Source organism: Schistocerca nitens, chromosome 1, assembly GCF_023898315.1.
Source record: "Schistocerca nitens isolate TAMUIC-IGC-003100 chromosome 1, iqSchNite1.1, whole genome shotgun sequence".
Classification (NCBI taxonomy): domain Eukaryota; kingdom Metazoa; phylum Arthropoda; class Insecta; order Orthoptera; family Acrididae; genus Schistocerca; species Schistocerca nitens.
The window spans coordinates 653335148-653356143 of record NC_064614.1 but is presented as its reverse complement, the minus strand read 5'-3'; the positions used below and the strand labels follow the sequence as shown (position 1 = coordinate 653356143).

The window sequence follows — 20996 nt, the reverse complement described above, 5'->3', positions numbered from 1 at the left end:
TTTTCTGCAACCTTTAAATTTCAAATACTGGCAGGAGGTGAAAGTTGATTCTGTGGAGTGCACACAAGCAAGAGAGTCTAATCAGTAAAAAATGTTGCACAATGTGCAAGCCATGGCAGTATTTCAAACAGTCACTACCACATCACAATAATGTAGAATTCTTGCTAACTTACAATCCCACTGAATTCATAATCTGTTTGTGATACTTGTGACAATAAAAGCCTCTTTTTATTTTTGAATATGCTCTTTTCAATAATTTTAACATCTTGGTAAATACTTACAACCCAAGATTCCTTCCTTTGTAATCATGCTATTCAAATATAATTTACCAACAGGTATTTTTAAAGTCAGTCTTTTTTTTACATAAAGAGTGTATTACACAACATATTATATATGAAACTGTATTTGAGCATGGGCTTATTAATTACTCACATGCAAAAACAAAGAATATCTTCCCTTCTTGCCATATATTCCCTTAGATCTGCTTCATATGTTAGTTCATAAGCAATATCATTCTTTCATCATAAAGTGTAGTGAAAATATCCAATTACTAATTATGCATAGCTCATTTTTTTAGTATAACTTATGTTATATATTTATTATAAACTAATTAAATTTACCAAAAGGGAATTGACATCAAATGGACATTTGTAATGTAAATCTATAAGATAGCTTTCACTGATAATTATACAAATATCCAAGCACAAACAGCTTCTACCTAGGAAAATAATTTCAGTTTCGTTCCAAAATTAAATGTGTGTTTGTGACACTTTATTTGATCATTGTCATTATATCTTCTGCTATTCTATCCCTATGTTTTTATCCAAGGATTTGTAAACCATAATCAAATCAGTAACATCGTATAACAGGAATTTGGAAGTTACAGCTTTCATAACACTAATGTTATTGATATACTAATCTTACGTTTTTTCTTATATATTGTTCATTGCATTTGTTTATGCCTTGTATTTTGCTGCATATATTCATTCTACTTTCCCATTACATCACAAATCCTTATGTAATTAATATGTGCTTATATTTTCATTTCAGGTTATGCTTTGTTTTTCTAGAGATACTGAAGTACTGTCCATCTTTCATCACAGTGCTAGCAATCCTTTCCATGCTGTGTTAAAGAACAAGCAGCCAACTATTGAGAATACAGTTGTATTCCCACCCAGTGGCATCATTCCTTTCCATGGATTTACAATGTATGGTATGCAGAACTCTTTAAGTAACTATTCCTCAAACCATTATGAAGGTGGCTTGTTATTACAGGTGCTTGGCATTCAACAATGACTTATAATATCAAGATTAGAATATAACAGTATACTCCCAGGAACTAAAAAGTGATAGGAGGCAGAACAACAAATGACTTGTAGATAAAGTTTTTAGTTGTGTCAATAATTAAAAAAATGTTCTTTATACTAAAGTCATAGCTACGATACAAAGAAATTACAGACACTGGCTGTGAGTGGGCATTGATTGAAATTAGTTGGACCAGGATTTAACCTCAGGTCTCCTTTTTACTAGGCAGATGCTCTGACCACCAACGGTTGCTTCATCAGGAAAGAGGGAAGGAGAGGGAAATGTCTGCTTATGTTTGTGTATGTGCGGATGGATATGTGTGTGTGTGCGAGTGTATACCTGTCCTTTTTCCCCTGAAGGTAAGTCTTTCCACTCCCGGGATTGGAATGACTCATTACCTTCTCCCTTAAAACCCACATCCTTTCGTCTTTCCCTCTCCTTCCCTCTTTCCTGACGAAGCAACCGTTGGTTGCGAAAGCTTGAATTTTGTGTGTATGTTTGTGTTTGTTTGTGTGTCTATCGACCTGCCAGCGCTTTCGTTTGGTAAGTCACATCATCTTTGTTTTATATATATATATATATATATATATATATATATATATATATATATATATATATATATATATATATATATATATATATATATATATATATATATATATATAAATATAACAGAGGGAAACATTCCACGTGGAAAAAATATATCTAAAAAGAAAGAAAGATGATGAGACTTACCAAACAAAAGCGCTGGCAGGTCGATAGACACACAAACAAACAAACACAAATATACACACAAAATTCAAGCTTTCGCAACAAACTGTTGCCTCATCAGGAAAGAGGGAAGGAGAGGGAAAGACGAAAGGATGTGGGTTTTAAGGGAGAGGGTAAGGAGTCATTCCAATCCCGGGAGCGGAAAGACTTACCTTAGGGGGAAAAAAGGACAGGTATACACTCGCACACACACACATATCCATCCACACATACAGACACAAGCAGACATATTTAACTCTTTGTCTTTAAATATGTCTGCTTGTGTCTGTATGTGTGGATGGATATGTGTGTGTGTGCGAGTGTATACCTGTCCTTTTTTCCCCCTAAGGTAAGTCTTTCCGCTCCCGGGATTGGAATGACTCCTTACCCTCTCCCTTAAAACCCACATCCTTTCGTCTTTCCCTCTCCTTCCCTCTTTCCTGATGAGGCAACAGTTTGTTGCGAAAGCTTGAATTTTGTGTGTATATTTGTGTTTGTTTGTTTGTGTGTCTATCGACCTGCCAGCGCTTTTGTTTGGTAAGTCTCATCATCTTTCTTTCTTTTTATATATATATATATATATATGGTCTGTAAACTGTCAGCCGATTGCACCTTTTTAGAGCCATAAACACACGTATTATGAAGAAGAATATAGCAGTGACTACATTACTTTTGTTTTTGCTAGTTTGTTATTTGTCTGTGGTTCACTTTGCACATTGTATTATAACAACATGGAATTACAATCTACATCTACATACAATTATATACCTTACCTAACTACTCACATGGCATTAATGTGGTTTGTTCTTGTTGTATGGCCCTACACAGCAAGTAAAAATATTCCCTCAATACTTAATGAGCACAATGTTCATGGAATATTAGACTCAGTGAAATTTTTATATATAAGTATATAGTTCTGGCAATACTAGCCATGACCTTCTTCTGTGTAGATGCATACATATTACCCGAACTCTTACGGGACTTGGTAAGAATGTCTTCCACGAGTTATGAGTGTGTTGGGTAGGGACACTACGAATGTAGTGTGTGGACATATAAGGTGAGAATGTGGGTCTCGTGGGAGGTATGCGTGAGATAATCCCTGCAGTCACACTATCCTCTGTGCCCTTGGTAGCTCAGATGGATAGAGCTTTTCCCATGTAAGCAGGAGATCCCGGGTTCGAGTTCCGGTCGGGGCACAAATTTTCACCTGTCCCCATTGATATACACTCCTGGAAATGGAAAAAAGAACACATTGACACCGGTGTGTCAGACCCACCATACTTGCTCCGGACACTGCGAGAGGGCTGTACAACCAATGATCACACGCACGGCACAGCGGACACACCAGGACCCGCGGTGTTGGCCGTCGAATGGCGCTAGCTGCGCAGCATTTGTGCACCGCCGCCGTCAGTGTCAGCCAGTTTGCCGTGGCATACGGAGCTCCATCGCAGTCTTTAGCACTGGTAGCATGCCGCGACAGCGTGGACGTGAACCGTATGTGCAGTTGACGGACTTTGAGCGAGGGCGTATAGTGGGCATGCGGGAGGCCGGGTGGACGTACCGCCGAATTGCTCAACACGTGGGGCGTGAGGTCTCCACAGTACATCGATGTTGTCGCCAGTGGTCGGCGGAAGGTGCACGTGCCCGTCGACCTGGGACCGGACCGCAGCGACGCACGGATGCACGCCAAGACCGTAGGATCCCACGCAGTGCCGTAGGGGACCGCACCGCCACTTCCCAGCAAATTAGGGACACTGTTGCTCCTGGGGTATCGGCGAGGACCATTCGCAACCGTCTCCATGAAGCTGGGCTACGGTCCCGCACACCGTTAGGCCGTCTTCCGCTCACGCCCCAACATCGTGCAGCCCGCCTCCAGTGGTGTCGCGACAGGCGTGAATGGAGGGACGAATGGAGACGTGTCGTCTTCAGCGATGAGAGTCGCTTCTGCCTTGGTGCCAATGATGGTCGTATGCGTGTTTGGCGCCGTGCAGGTGAGCGCCACAATCAGGACTGCATATGACCGAGGCACACAGGGCCAACACCCGGCATCATGGTGTGGGGAGCGATCTCCTACACTGGCCGTACACCACTGGTGATCGTCGAGGGGACACTGAATAGTGCACGGTACATCCAAACCGTCATCGAACCCATCGTTCTACCATTCCTAGACCGGCAAGGGAACTTGCTGTTCCAACAGAACAATGCACGTCCGCATGTATCCCGTGCCACCCAACGTGCTCTAGAAGGTGTAAGTCAACTACCCTGGCCAGCAAGATCTCCGGATCTGTCCCCCATTGAGCATGTTTGGGACTGGATGAAGCGTCGTCTCACGCGGTCTGCACGTCCAGCACGAACGCTGGTCCAACTGAGGCGCCAGGTGGAAATGGCATGGCAAGCCGTTCCACAGGACTACATCCAGCATCTCTACGATCGTCTCCATGGGAGAATAGCAGCCTGCATTGCTGCGAAAGGTGGATATACACTGTACTAGTGCCGACATTGTGCATGCTCTGTTGCCTGTGTCTATGTGCCTGTGCTTCTGTCAGTGTGATCATGTGATGTATCTGACCCCAGGAATGTGTCAATAAAGTTTCCCCTTCCTGGGACAATGAATTCACGGTGTTCTTATTTCAATTTCCAGGAGTGTATATCAACACCCATCAGTAGCTGAAGTAGTATATAATTCTGATTTCGTTCTATATGGCTGCAAGTCATCAATGGTGTCTGTTCTTTCAGACATGCCCGAAAGAACAGACACCATATCCATACATGTATATTTTTTCACAAGAGTTAAATGCAGGTTTGATTTCTGCTGAGTAATAACTGAGTGAAAGCTGCTTATTCTTGGGAATAAAAGATATTGTTAACAAGAAATGACAGTAAGTGATCTGAATACAGTGGTTATATCAATCTACAGAATTTCTGGATGTGCTGTAACAAAAATGTTCTTAGCTAAATTTCAGTGTCTCTAGGAAGAACTTCAAAAAGTGATCAAAGCAAACTTCAACTAAAATATGTTAGCTGAAAGCAGTGAATCCACTGAATTTCACAACTTATTCATAAACTTTTCTAAAGGTGCTAGAGAAAACAGTAGATCAGTGACCACCATCGATAATGTTATTACAAACTATTAGTTTTAAAATTCAAATAAGTACTTCTTAGGCCTAGACATTTCAGATAATTCAGCTCTGTTTATTGAGCTTACAAACGCAGACAAATTAAGATCACCAAAAATATATTAAAAAAAGGAATTTCAGCATAAGTATATGGACTTTTCCCATAGTAAACTAAATATTGTAAGCTGGCCTGTAGACCACTAGAGCTTTAAGCACTGGAAACCCTGACAATTTCTTAAATTGCTTTGTAGATATATGCCATGAATCTTTTTCTCCTACATCTTCATAAAAGAAAGGAAACAGTAAATTTAAGTGGATTACACGAAGAACAAAAATCTCTACTACCAGAAAGAGACAGCTCCACAGTGAGTTGAAATCAAACAGTAATCCTGATTTTCCTATGTACATTAAACACCATGAAGCTGTATTGAGGAAAATTGTATTGACCACTAAAACAAACAAATGATGCATTCATCCTCAAAAATGGAAATAAGACAAAAGCAGTTTGGTCAACTGTTCAAAGAGAATTAGGAACAAAAGTCAAAACACAAGTGATACTGAAAATTAGATTTGGAAATATTATTGTAAGCCTCATTCAGGTGTTCATTTGTTAAAATAAATCCTTCTTAAATGTAGCAAATTCAGATGTAAATATGGCAGCCAATCAAAACAGGGAAAATTTCATAGGTTTGGAAAGCAACAAGAACAGATATTTATATAATTTGAAAAATCACCCAAAGAGATATGGAAAATGAAATATTGTCATTAAAAAACAAAGCCTCACCTGGGTGGGATGAAATACCCACATCAGTAGTCAAGGACATGGATGATTTCATTTCGCTACCACTGTCAGTTATCATAAACCAATGCTTTGAGCAGGGATGTTTTCCAAATAAATTGAAGTATCCCAAGATAAAACCATGATTCAAAAAGGGATCAACAAAAGATATGGGGGTTACCATCCTATATCTCTTCCGTCAATCTTCCCTAAACTGTTTGAAAAGACTGTAGCGAAACAGATTCAAAAATTTTGTACTATAAATGACAAAGTTTGAAAACCAGTTTGGATTCCAAGTAAAAAAACACTGAATGCCATCATTTAGTTTAGTCAAAAGATGTGTTCATTAGATAAGGGTACAAAGGTCACAGGAATATTCTGTGACCTGTTAAAAACCATTCCTTACTTCTATTCATAATATGTGTATACAGAATCAGGGACAGTGTTTTGCAGTGGTTTCTACTCTAACTTAACAGACAGGAAATTAAGAATAATCAAGATTTCAGATTCAAACAAGATTCAGATTTCAAGCAAGTATTCCTCATACTGGAAAACCATTTTCCAAGATGTTGCTCAAGGTTCAGTATTGAGTCCTTGTCTGTTTCTTTTCTACAAAAATGACTAACCACTAGCTATTCAAGTTCATTTAGTTTCATTTGATGATGATACGTCACATATAATTTAAAATGAGGTGCCTGAAAGAACTCCACAAAGTGTCAAAAATACTTTACAAACCTGGAGTCCCGATTTTATCAAAATGAACTAAAACTAAATATAACTAAAACCAGAATGATGCAACCTTTGATAACAAGGATATTACAGAAGCAAATCATTTGAACTTCTTATGCCTAAATTTTGCTAGATATTTGAATTGGAAAGTACACATTGACTACTTAGCAAACAAAACTGAATGGCTTAGTATTTGCAATGTGCATTTTGTTAGGTGCCACAAACATAGACACCAAAAAGGTAGTCTATCATTGCTACTCTGAGTCAGTTATTTGTTATGGCATAATTTTTGGGGGGGCTTCTAGTATTACTGAAGAAAGTAATTAATTTGCAATATGGGTATTGCCAAACAACAGAAAATGTGTCCACCACTGTTTAAAAGTTTGAAAATATCATGTACCATCCATTCCCTCCCTTATATGTATATATGTGAAATGTGTTTTATTCATCTCATAACGTTCGCAATTTTAGAACATATGTCTGATCTACAGGAGACATGTCAAGGTTACAGTTTGCTTATTTAAAATTTTGTCACACTTACAATAATACTTTGTGGACAGTTTACTTATTTGAAATTTGTCAAACTTACATTATTTACTTTTACTATAACTATCATAAATTTTTATTCCATTTTAGGTATCCAGATCAAAGTATCATTTCATCCTTCATGAAATCTTCCACAGAGTAGTAGCATTGTTCAATTAGAAAATCATGTAATGTGCTTTTTAAAATATTTATCTTCATATTCATTATGTCACACCATTTTACTGTGTTGTGAATTTTCATGGCTATATACTGAGGAGTCTGCGCACACAGTTTTAAGCGATGAGACATGAGGATAAAGTTCTCTTTATGTCTTGTGTCATATGAGTGTTCAAAATGATTTTTTTTTTTTTTTGATAGATCAGCTCAGAGGTGTATAAAGAAGGGACAGTTAATATTTTTAGGTCTTTAAATAATGGTCGACATGATGCCCTCGGCTATGCAGAGCACATTTTGCGAATGATTCTTTTTTTGGAACTTTAAAATTCATGTAACATTTTCCGAGTTTCCCCAAAGAATTATGCCATATCAAATAATTGATTCAAAGAAGCTGACGGGAAAAACCCATCGTGGTTCAACAACAAAATTAGGAAACTACTGTGAAAGCAAAGAGAGCTTCACTGCAAGTTTAAACACAGCCAGAACCTCTCAGACAAAAAGAACCTAAACGATGTCAAATTTAGTGTTAGGAGGGCTTTGCATGAAGCGTTCAGTGAATTTGAAAGTAACATTCTATGTACCGACTCGACAGAAAATCCTAGGAAGTTCTGGTCTTACGTTAAATCAGTAAGTGGCTCACAACAGCATATCCAGACAGTCTGGGATGATGATTGCATTGACACAGAGGATGACACGCGTAAAGCTGAAATACTATAACCCTCTCCAAAGTTGTTTCACAGAGGAAGACCACACTGCAGTTCCTTCTCTAAATCCTCGTGCAAACGAAAAAACGGCTGACATCGAAATAAGTGTCCAAGGAATAGAAAAGCAACTGAAATCACTCAACAGAGGAAAGTCCACTGGACCTGACGGGATACCAATTCGATTCTACACAGAGTACGTGAAAGAACTTGCCCCCCTTCTAACAGCCATGTACTGCAAGTCTCTAGAGGAACAGAAGGTTCCAAATGATTGGAAAAGAGCACAGGTAGTCCCAGTCTTCAAGAAGGGTCGTCGAGCAGATGCGCAAAACTATAGACCTATATCTCTGACATCGATATGTTGTAGAATTTTAGAACATGTTTTTTGCTTGCGTATCATGTCATTTCTGGAAACCCAGAACTACTCTGTAGGAATCAACATGGATTCCAGAAACAGCAATCGTGTGAGACCCAACTCGCTTTATTTGTTCATGAGACTCAGAAAATATTATATACAGGCTCCCAGGTAGATGCCATTTTCCTTGACTTCCAGAAGGCATTTGATACAGTTCCGCACTGTTGCCTGATAAACAAAGTAAGAGCCTACGAAATATCAGACCAGCTGTGTGGCTGGATTGAAGAGTTTTTAGCAAACAGAACACAGCTTGTTGTTCTCAATGGAAAGACATCTACAGACGTTAAAGTAGCCTCTAGCATGCCACAGGGGAGTGTTATGGGACCATTGCTTTTCACAATATATATAAATGACCTAGTAGGTAGTGTCGGAAGTTCCATGCGGCTTTTCGCAGATGATGCTGTAGTATACAGAGACGTTGCAGCATTAGAAAATTGCAGCGAAGTGCAGGAAGATCTGCAGCGGATAGGCACTTGGTTCAGGGAGTGGCAACTGACCCTTAACATAGTCAAATGTAATGTATTGCAAATACATAGAAAGAAGGATCCTTTATTGTATGATTATATGATAGCGGAACAAACACTGGTAGCAGTTACTTCTGTAAAATATCTGGGAGTATGCGTACGCAACGATTTGAAGTGGAGTGATCATATAAAATTAATTGTTGGTAAGGTGGGTGCCAGGTTGAGATTCATTGGGAGAGTCCTTAGAAAATGTCCATCAACAAAGGAGGTGGCTTACAGAACACTCGTTCGACCTATACTTGAGTGTTGCTCATCAGTGTGGGATCTGTACCAGGTCGGGTTTACAGAGGAGATAGAAAAGATCCAAAGAGGAGCGGCGCATTTTGTCACAGGGTTATTTGGTAAGCGTGATAGCGTTACGGAGATGTTTAGCAAACTCAAGTGGCAGACACTGCAAGAGAGGCGCTCCGCATCGCAGTGTAACTTGCTGTCCAGGTTTCGAGAGGGTGCGTTTCTGGATGAGGTATTGAATACATTGCTTCCCCCTACTTATACCTCCCAAGGAGATCACAAATGTAAAATTAAAGAGATTCGAGCATGCACGGAGGCTAATGACAGTGGCACGTAAAGTGCCCTCCGCCACACACTGTTGAGTGGCTTGCGGAGTATAAATGTAGATGTAGATGTAGAATATGCTATTTTTCTGGTGGCCATATCAGTGGCACAGGCTAAAATTTCCATTGCAAATGCAAGGCTGTTTCATTTATTTGCTAGATATTCTATATGAGAATTCCAACTCAAAGTTCTGTCTAAGTTTATTCCCAGGAGCCTGACTGAGTCAAGTTCTTCCATTTTTTGACTCTTGTGAGTGACACAAATTTCTTCAGTTTTTTAATGTTTTGTTTTAAAACTCATCATGTGGGTTTTCAAAATGTTTAGCTTTAAGCCATTTTGACTGAACCATATTTCCAGGTTACTTAATGTATTCGTGACACTCTGCGGTGTAGTGTCAGAATTTTCATTTTCAATTAGGGCAGAGGTATCATCTGCAAACAAAGTTAAATGAGTATTTATATTGAAAGGCAAGTCATTTACATAGAACAGGAATAAAATGGGTCCAAGAATTGAGCCTTGAGCAACACCTTGTGACACAGTTTTTCACTCAGAGAAGTGATCTGTTCCATTTGATGTGATTACTACCCTTTGTTTCCTCTCCAAGAGATATGATTCAAATAATTTCAAAGCAATATCCGTTATTTCATACCTGTTGAGTTTGAAAAGCATGAGGGCATTGTTTACAAAGTTGAATGCTTTTGTAGGATCACAGACCATTCCTGTGACCTTAGCTTTCCTTTCTTGTGATGAAGATTTATCGCATCTACTGTGTTTTTGCTTTGTTGGAAACCAAATTGGTTACGTGAAATGATATCATTCTGCGTGTTGAAGGTTTGTATCTGTAAAGCAGCAGTTTTTTCAACTATTTTTGATATGTCAGGGAGTATAGAGGTGGGGCAATAATTTCCCATATCATTTTTTGAACCTTTCTTAAACAATGGTTTTACTTCCGCGTATTTCACAGAGTTTTAAGTAGAGTATGGGAAGTTAAAAATTATCTCTGTGGTAGGTGCTGTAGTTGTGGTGGAAACAAAAAAACACAAACATACACACAAAATTCAAGCTTTTGCAACCAACTGTTGCTTCATCAGGAAAGAGGGAAGGAGAGGGAAAGACGAAAGGATGTGGGTTTTAAGAAAGAGGGTAAGGAGTCATTCCAATCCCGGGAGCGGAAAGACTTACCTTAGGGGGAAAAAAGGACAGGTATACACTCACACACACACTGAGAACAGCTACACAACACTTCTTTGTAACAGCTCTCTCTCTCTCTCTCTCTCTCTCTCTCTCTCTCTCTCTCTATCTCTCTCTCTCTCACTCCCCCCCCCCCTCCCCTCTCCCTCTCTCTCTCTCTGCTTGAGACCTGGACAGACTCAGGTTTGGGCTTTGTCTCAGAGTCTGCTGTCATTCATGATTTATAAGGGACATTCCTACTGTCGCCTTCCTGCACGAATTCTTCACACTCTGTGAATGCTCTTCTCTGTGCCTGTGTGATGCTGGAATTGTCAACACATTCCTTCTTCCTAAGGCAGGTAAAATGACTGCCCCATGAACCATGGACCTTGCCGTTGGTGGGGAGGCTTGCGTGCCTCAGCGATACAGATGGCCGTACCGTAGGTGCAACCACAACGGAGGGGTATCTGTTGAGAGGCCAGACAAACATGTGGTTCCTGAACAGGGGCAGCAGCCTTTTCAGTAGTTGCAGGGGCAACAGTCTGGATGATTGACTGATCTGGCCTTGTAACATTAACCAAAACGGCCTTGCTGTGCTGGTACTGCGAACGGCTGAAAGCAAGGGGAAACTACAGCCGTAATTTTTCCCGAGGACATGCAGCTTTACTGTATGATTAAATGATGATGGCGTCCTCTTGGGTAAAATATTCCGGAGGTAAAATAGTCCCCCATTCGGATCTCCGGGCGGGGACTACTCAGGAGGACGTCGTTATCAGGAGAAAGAAAACTGGCATTCTACGGATCGGAGCGTGGAATGTCAGATCCCTTAATCGGGCAGGTAGGTTAGAAAATTTAAAAAGGGAAATGGATAGGTTAAAGTTAGATATAGTGGGAATTAGTGAAGTTCGGTGGCAGGAGGAACAAGACTTTTGGTCAGGTGATTACAGGGTTATAAATACAAAATCAAATAGGGGTAATGCAGGAGTAGGTTTAATAATGAATAAAAAAATAGGAGTGCGGGTTAGCTACTACAAACAGCATAGTGAACGCATTATTGTGGCCAAGATAGACACAAAGCCCATGCCTACTACAGTAGTACAAGTTTATATGCCAACTAGCTCTGCAGATGATGAAGAAATTGATGAAATGTATGACGAGATAAAAGAAATTATTCAGGTAGTGAAGGGAGATGAAAATTTAATAGTCATGGGTGACTGGAATTCGTCAGTAGGAAAAGGGAGAGAAGGAAACATAGTAGGTGAATATGGATTGGGGGGAAGAAATGAAAGAGGAAGCCGCCTTGTAGAATTTTGCACAGAGCATAACTTAATCATAGCTAACACTTGGTTCAAGAATCATAAAAGAAGGTTGTATACCTGGAAGAATCCTGGAGATACTAATAGGTATCAGATAGATTATATAATGGTAAGACAGAGATTTAGGAACCAGGTTTTAAATTGTAAGACATTTCCAGGGGCAGATGTGGATTCTGACCACAATCTATTGGTTATGAACTGCAGATTGAAACTGAAGAAACTGCAAAAAGGTGGGAATTTAAGGAGATGGGACCTGGATAAACTGAAAGAACCAGAGGTTGTACAGAGTTTCAGGGAGAGCATAAGGGAACAATTGACAGGAATGGGGGAAAGAAATACAGTAGAAGAAGAATGGGTAGCTCTGAGGGATGAAGTAGTGAAGGCAGCAGAGGATCAAGTAGGTAAAAAGACGAGGGCTAATAGAAATCCTTGGGTAACAGAAGAAATATTGAATTTAATTGATGAAAGGAGAAAATATAAAAATGCAGTAAATGAAGCAGGCAAAAGGGAATACAAACGTCTCAAAAATGAGATCGACAGAAAGTGCAAAATGGCTAAGCAGGGATGGCTAGAGGACAAATGTAAGGATGTAGAGGCTCTTCTCACTAGGGGTAAGATAGATACTGCCTACAGGAAAATTAAAGAGACCTTAGGAGAGAAGAGAACCACTTGTATGAATATCAAGAGCTCAGATGGCAACCCAGTTCTAAGCAAAGAAGGGAAGGCAGAAAGGTGGAAGGAGTATATAGAGGGTTTATACAAGGGCGAAGTACTTGAGGACAATATTATGGAAATGGAAGAGGATGTAGATGAAGATGAAATGGGAGATAAGATACTGCGTGAAGAGTTTGACAGAGCACTGAAAGACCTGAGTCGAAACAAGGCCCCGGGAGTAGACAACATTCCATTAGAACTACTGATGGCCTTGGGAGAGCCAGTCATGACAAAACTCTACAATCTGGTGAGCAAGATGTATGAGACAGGCGAAATACCCACAGACTTCAAGAAGAATATAATAATTCCAATACCAAATAAAGCAGGCGTTGACAGATGTGAAAACTACTGAACTATCAGTTTAATAAGTCACAGCTGGAAAATACTAACGCGAATTCTTTACAGACGAATGGAAAAACTGGTAGAAGCGGACCTCGGGGAAGATCAGTTTGGATTCCGTAGAAATGTTGGAACACGTGAGGCAATACTAACCTTACGACTTATCTTAGAAGAAAGATTAAGAAAAGGCAAACCTACGTTTCTAGCATTTGTAGACTTAGAGAAAGCTTTTGACAACGTTAACTGGAATACTCTCTTTCAAATTCTGAAGGTGGTAGGGGTAAAATACAGGGAGCGAAAGGCTATTTACAATTTGTACAGAAACCAGATGGCAGTTATAAGAGTCGAGGGACATGAAAGGGAAGCAGTGGTTGGGAAAGGAGTGAGACAGGGTTGTAGCCTCTCCCCGATGTTATTCAATCTGTATATTGAGCAAGCAGTAAAGGAAACAAAAGAAAAATTCGGAGTAGGTATTAAAATTCATGGAGAAGAAGTAAAAACTTTGAGGTTCGCCGATGACATTGTAATTCTGTCAGAGACAGCAAAGGACTTGGAAGAGCAGTTGAATGGAATGGACAGTGTCTTGAAAGGAGGATATAAGATGAACATCAACAAAAACAAAACGAGGATAATGGAATGTAGTCTAATTAAATCGGGTGACGCTGAGGGGATTAGATTAGGAAGTGAGACACTTAAAGTAGTAAAGGAGTTTTGCTATTTAGGGAGTAAAATAACTGATGATGGTCGAAGTAGAGAGGATATAAAATATAGACTGGCAATGGCAAGGAAAGCGTTTCTGAAGAAGAGAAATTTGTTAACATCGAGTATAGATTTAAGTGTCAGGAAGTCGTTTCTGAAAGTATTTGTATGGAGTGTAGCCATGTATGGAAGTGAAACATGGACGATAACCAGTTTGGACAAGAAGAGAATAGAAGCTTTCGAAATGTGGTGCTACAGAAGAATGCTGAAGATAAGGTGGGTAGATAACGTAACTAATGAGGAGGTATTGAATAGGATTGGGGAGAAGAGAAGTTTGTGGCACAACTTGACTAGAAGAAGGGATCGGTTGGTAGGACATGTTCTGAGGCATCAAGGGATCACCAGTTTAGCATTGGAGGGCAGCGTGGAGGGTAAAAATCGTAGAGGGAGACCAAGAGATCAATACACTAAGCAGATTCAGAAGGATGTAGGTTGCAGTAGGTACTGGGAGATGAAGAAGCTTGCACAGGATAGAGTAGCATGGAGAGCTGCATCAAACCAGTCTCAGGACTGAAGACTACAACAACAACAACAACAGGTCAGAAGAAGTCACATGCTTTCACGCGTGCGTTCTTGACATTCCTAATGGCTGCAGGTGTCCATCAGTTATCACTGTGTGTCTGAAATAGAGCAAGGTGAGGGTGTCCTCATGGCTGGAAGTATCACAACCTTTTTTCCTCTAAAAAAAAAATACTAAAACAAAAATAAATATCCTAATAAAAATTTTAATACTAGGGATGGATAGCTAGAAACATAACTTCAACAGCCAAGACAAAGTTTGTACCCCAGCAGCAGATGTGCTAGGGCCATCTCTGAATGTGGTGAATTGCTAGGGCCATCTCTGAATGTGGTGAATGGTGACAGTAAAACAATTTACACAGAACTATGCATAGAAAAGACACCCAGTGTACTGACGCTATATATGTGGAATACAGCTGCAGGTACATATACATTTGGTTCCTTCTTTCTACCAGAGGTGCCTCTGTGCCTCTGCAGTCTTACATTCTGTCAATACAGTACTTACTTTGCCTTTAGCAGCTATTTGCACTAACTTACAGTACTTTTTCCATTGTTCCTTTGTTCTTGTTTGCTTCTTCTTACTCCTATCCACAGCTTCCTTTTTTCGTAATTGTTTCTTTTCATCTCAATTTCATATTGTTAATGTCTTCTGTATTGATCTCTCCATCTCCCCCCTCCACCGCTGTACTTATTACCACAAACGCTGTGTCACTCATAAGTACTTATGCTTAGTGTGTGTGTGTGTGTGTGTGTGTGTGTGTGTGTGCGCGCGCACATGTACGTGTTTTATAATTTGCTGTTTTTAATTATTTGTACCCAAAATGTGTTGTATAATAATATTATGCATCTTTAGTAAACTGATTTTCAGCCAATAACATATGCCTTCATTTCAACAGCTACACCTTTCTTGTATCTGTATGATGACCCAGTCGCTGTGTATCACACCTTCCGGGCTTTCTATATGCGCTATCTGTTTCGACTCCATGAGGTATCATCTCATCAACAAGGAATACTTTGTCTGTGCTTGCTGTTTGAGAAGTTATTACAGCGTCATGAGTCACAGCTCTGGTTTCATTTCAAACACATTAAGATTCAGCCGTAAGTATTAATTGTGATTACTGAACTGTTCTGTTTGTATGTACAGTAAAAGCCCCCTATAACCCAGTTGTCAGATCACACACTGTATCCCTGCATTACAGCATAAATGCAGTATATCGAGAGTGATCTGTGGAATAACAAACTATGCATGGAAAGTTTGTAAAAGCATGTAATTCATTTTTATACTGTGCTACATATTGTTCAATGTTTAAATTTAAAGAACATCAAAGATAAAACTGTTAAAGAACTTGCGAAATATAGCAGTTAGGTAAACTTCACTCAAACAGCTACCAAACATAAACTGTACAGTAACTTCAAGTAAATCACTGTACTGCTGCATGGTATAAAAAAAACACTTTACAAAATACGAAACTATGTACAACACTGTCTGCAGGCTATTGTAGGCTCATTTTTCCACTGCTGTAAAGAAGACAATAAACGTTTTTGGTGGGTCATTTAATACATTTTCATTTGCATGTTTTGTAATGATCATCAAGTGCAAACACTGAATTTGATTTTGTTCATTCAGTCTCTCCATCCACATAATCAATAGTTTTTAATTTTCACATGTGCTGGGCTCACCTTTGCCTTTATCATTTGAGACTGTAGATATATTACATGTGAGCATAGTAAAAATTTCACACCATGTATATTCCAGGGTATATCATACTGCATTATATTAGACTTTACTGTAATTCTCTTATTTTCTTATCAAGTTGTTTTGACCTTGACTCACAGCACTATAAAAAATGTTTATAATATAATCTTCAGTCCTAAGATTGACTTGATCCAGCTCCCCATGCTATCCTACCCTGTGCAAGCCTTTTCACCTCTGCGTAGTTACCATAACTTACTTTCATTTGGACTTGCTTACCATATTCACTCCTTGGTCTCCCTCAACAGTTCTTACTTCCATTACCAAACTCACAATTTCTTTGTGCTACAGGATATCTCCTATCAATTGATCCCTCCTTTTAGTCAAGCTATGTCACAAATTCATAATAATATTAAAAGCATAATTGCTACTCACCATATAACCAAGATGCTGAGTGGCAGATAGTCACAACAAAAAGACTGTTGGAAACTGAGCACCTGTGCACAAACCCAAATCACACACATTTGACCACAGTCTCTGGCAGCTGGAGCCAGACTGCGAGCAGCAGCACATGACGGGAGAGGCAACCAGGTGGGCGTAAGGAGGAGGCTGGGTCAGAGAGGGGAAGAATGCAGAGTAGGGGTGGGGGGAGGTAAGGTGCTGCTGTGCCAGAGTACAGGGACAAGGTGGAGAGCAGGGCAGCTGGGTGGAATCGAGAGTTTAGACGGTGGGCGAGGGTGAGAGGGGGAAGGGGAGGGGGGGAGAGGGAGGTAGCAGAAAAGGAGAGAAGTGAAAAGACTGAGTGCACTAGTGGAGTACAGGACTGTGTAGTGCTGGAATGGGAACAGTGAAGTGGCTAGATGGGTAAGGTCAATGACTAATGAAGGTTAATGCCAGGATGGTTATACAATATATGACAGGGAGACTTCCCACCAGCACAGTTCACTAAAGAGGGTGTTGGTGGGAAGAATCCAGATGGCACAGGCTGTGAAGCAGTCATTGAAGTGAGGAATGTCATGTTGTGTGGCATGTCCAGCAATGGGTGGTCGAGTTGTTTCTTAACCATGGTTTGTCAGTAGCCATTTATGCAGACAGACAGCTCGTTGGTAGTCATGTCCATACAGAATGGAGCACAGTGGTTGCAGCTTAGTTTGTAAATCACATGACTGGTTTCACAGGCAGCCATGCCTCTGATGGAATAGGTCATGTTTGTTGGGTTGTTGTGAGGGAGGAGACCAGACAGCAAGGTCATCAGTCTCATCGGATTAGGGAAGGACAGGGAAGGAAGTCGGCCATGCCCTTTCAAAGGAACCATCCTGGCATTTGTCTGTAGTGATTTAGGGAAATCATGGAAAACCTAAATCAGGATGGCCAGATGCGGGATTGAACCGTCATCCTCCCGAATGCGAGTCCAGTGTGCTAACCACTGCACCACCTCGCTCGGTATCATGTTTGTGACTGGACTGGAGTAGGTGGTGGTGGGAGGATGTATGGGACAGGTCTTGCATCTATGTCAATTACAGCGATATGAGCCATGAGGCAAGGGGTTGGGAACATGGGTTATGTAGGGATGGATGTGAGGATATTGTGTAGGTTTGGTGGGCAGTAAACACCTCTGTGGGAGGGGTAGGAAGGATAGTGGGTAGGATATTTCTCATTTTAGAACACGATGAGAGGTTGTCAAAAAACTGGCGGAGAATTTAATTCAGGTGCTTCAGTCTTGGGTGGTACTGGGTCACAACGAGAATGCTCCTCTGTGGCCGGATGGTGGGACTTTAGAAGGTGGTGGGTGACTGGAAAGATAAGGGTCAGGACATCTGTTTTTGCACAAGGCTGGGAGGCCTGTAAAGGTCTCAGTGAGAGGGACTGCTCATCACTATATATGATTAATGGAAAATCTCATTAAAGATGTGAAACAAATACTAACAAAGAGATAGAGGGGCTGGCCAGTACGTACCTCAGCTCAGTACAGCCGATAGATACACAAAAAACAGAACCGAAAATTTACGTTCCTAGCTTTCGGAACAAATGTTCCTTCATCAGGGAGGAGAGAGGGGAAAGAAAGGGAAGAAGGGAAAGTGGATTCAGTTACTCATAACCCAGGTCATGAAGCAACAGGGAAAGGACAACAGGGAGGGTAGCAAGGATGGAGGCATGGTTGTCAGAGGGAAGCCAAAGATATGGCCATATGTTGCTAGGCTGTATGGAAGGGACTTCTTGTTATGAAAAGGGTGGCAGGTGCTGAAGTGGAGATATTGCTGGTGGTTAGTAGGTTTAATATGGACTAAGATACATACGTAGCCATCTTTGAGTTGGAAGTTAACATCAAGAAAGATGGCTTGTTGGATTGAGCAGGACAAGGTGGCATGAATGGGGCAGAAGGTATTGAGGTTCTGGAGGAATTTGGATAGGGTGTCCTCACCCTTGATCTAGATCACAAAGATGCCATTGATGAATCTAAACCCGGTGAGGGTTTGGGATTCTGGGTGTATAATAAGGATTCCTCTAGATGGCCCATGAATAGGTTGGCATTGGATCATGCCATGCAGGTTCGATAGCCTTGCCCTGGATTTGTTTGTAGGTAATACCTTCAAAGGAGAAGTAATTTAGGGTGAGGATATATTTGGTCATGGTGACTAGGAAGTGGGTTGTTGGTTTGGAATCCTTCAGACATTGGGAACGGTAGCCTTCAATAGTGGTAACGCTATGGGCATTAGGAATGCTAGTGTAAGGGAAAGTGACATCAATAGTGACAAGCAGGGCACTGTGTTTTAAAAGGAACAGGAATTGTGGAGAATTGGTGGTGGAAATTGTTGGTATCCTTCATATGCTAAACTTTTCTGTATTGATGCAGATGGAAGGAGCAGGGAGTCATAGTGGTGGAAAAAAACGAGTAAAAATACGTAAATAACATACAATTAAGTCCAAAAGAATTTGAAAAAATGCACCCAAATACATGGCAAAGTCACATAAAGGATGAAATAGATGAAACAAGGGAAACAAGATGAAATATGAGGGAGCAGGCTGATAGTGAAAGTCAAAACCCAACTGCAATTAGCGTGAAACCACAGTGAGGTCAAAGAAAAAATAAATAAAATTATGTAATGTGGGTTACAGATCTATGGACAGATAAGTGTGAAGAAGAGAGATGGCATATGTGACTAGATTAAGTGAAATTAATAGATGCAAACTGGAATGGAGAGGAGAAGGAGTGGAGGGTGTGGAGGGGTTGGTAGGATGAGATACAAGCTCATGTGCCACTGGAAAGGTACAGGAAATAATACACAAAAATAAGCAAGAGTGACACAGGGAGAGTCATCAATTTGGAGGTATAGGATTAACGATATCGGCAAGAGTAATGTGGGATATGAGATGCTGCAGCAACTATCGGCATGGTCTTGTAGCCGACTGCTGTTTGCAGCTGAGATGGTTGATGAACTATGGCTCATAAGTAGAGGTGCAGTGCAGTTTGTAAGACAACAAGAGAAACACAGCTAAGAAGAGAAAGAACGATGGACACTGAGTATAATAATGAATTAGAAAATAATAACAAAGGAAAACAGCACTGGTCAGGATGGAAGAAAATCCATCAGACAAAATCAAACAATTGAAAATACTGGATGGTATGTGACAATGTTATTGCCTGAGACTGCAGTCGCATCTGTGAATTGTGTGTGTGTGTGTGGGGGGGGGGGGGGGGGGGGGCGGTGTGGCCGAGCGGTTCTAGGCGCTACAGTCTAGAACCGTGCGACCACTATGGTCGCAGGTTCGAATCCTGCCTCGGGCATGGATGTGTGTGATGTCCTTAGGTTAGTTAGGTTTAAGTAGTTCTAAGTTCTAGGGGACTGATGACCTTAGAAGTTAAGTCCCATAGTGCTCAGAGCCATTTGAACCATTTTGTGTGTGTCTGTGTGTGTGTATTGTTGACAAAGGGCATTGGCCAAAAGCTTTAATTGTGAAAGTCTTTTTGTTGTGCCTATCTGCAACTCAGCATCTCTGCTATATGGTGAGTAGCAACTTTCCCACATGACCACAGTTTCTGGCAGCTGGAGTCAGACTATGAGCAGCATCACATGATGAGAGAGGCAACTGGGTGGGGGAAGGAGGCTGGGGCAGGGAGAGGCAGAGATGCAGGGTAGGGATGGGGGATGGTAAACAGCTGCTGTGGGGGCATGGAGGATGAGGTGGAGAGTAGGGCAGCTAGGTGTAATCGGGAGATCAGACAAGGACAGGGGAGGGGGTGGTTGGTAACAGGAAAGGAGAAAATTGAAAAGACTGGGTACATTGGTGGAGTGGAGGGCTGTGTAGAGATGGAATGGGAACAGGCAAGGGGCTAGATGGATAAGGGCAAAGTCTAGTGAAGGTTGAGGCCAGGAGAGTTGCGGGATCGTAGAATCTATTGCAAGGAGTGTTTCCACCTGCACAATTCAGAAAAACTGGTGTTGATAGGAAGGTTCCAGATGGCTCAGGCCATGAAACAGTCACTGAAATGAAGAATGTATTATTTGGTGGGTAACACATTTCTCCTTTCAGGGAACAATGAGAGGTAGTCAAAACCCTGACAGAGAATGTAATTCAGTTGTTCCAGTGCTGGGTGGTGCTGAAGCATGAGGAGAATATTCCTCTGTGGGTGGATGGTGGGACTTTCGGAGATGATGGATGTATAGGTGACTGGAAGGATGTGGCAGAGGAAATCCACTTTTGCAAGATTGTGAGGATACTCATGATCTGTAAAAGCCTCAGTTTGATCCTGGGTTTATTCTGAGAGGGACCACTCATCTCTCCTTCCCTGTGTTAAGTGAAACAGAGGATAGAATGATGAGTTATCTCTCTCAGTATATACCAATGGTCTTACAAACTGCATTGAACACTCTACTTACAAGCCACAGTTTATCAACTATCAAAGCCACA

At 40.9% G+C, this 20996-nt stretch overlaps 1 protein-coding gene across 1 annotated transcript in view; it reads left to right on the top strand.

Moving 5' to 3' along the window:
* LOC126236673 (TBC1 domain family member 19) overlaps window positions 1-20996 on the top strand; it is a 169122-nt gene that overhangs the window by 132518 nt on the left and 15608 nt on the right. Inside the window, exons 10-11 of the mRNA XM_049946160.1 lie at window positions 1051-1213; window positions 15289-15490. Coding sequence (XP_049802117.1) covers window positions 1051-1213; window positions 15289-15490 — 365 coding nt within the window. The remainder of the gene's footprint in view (window positions 1-1050; window positions 1214-15288; window positions 15491-20996) is intronic.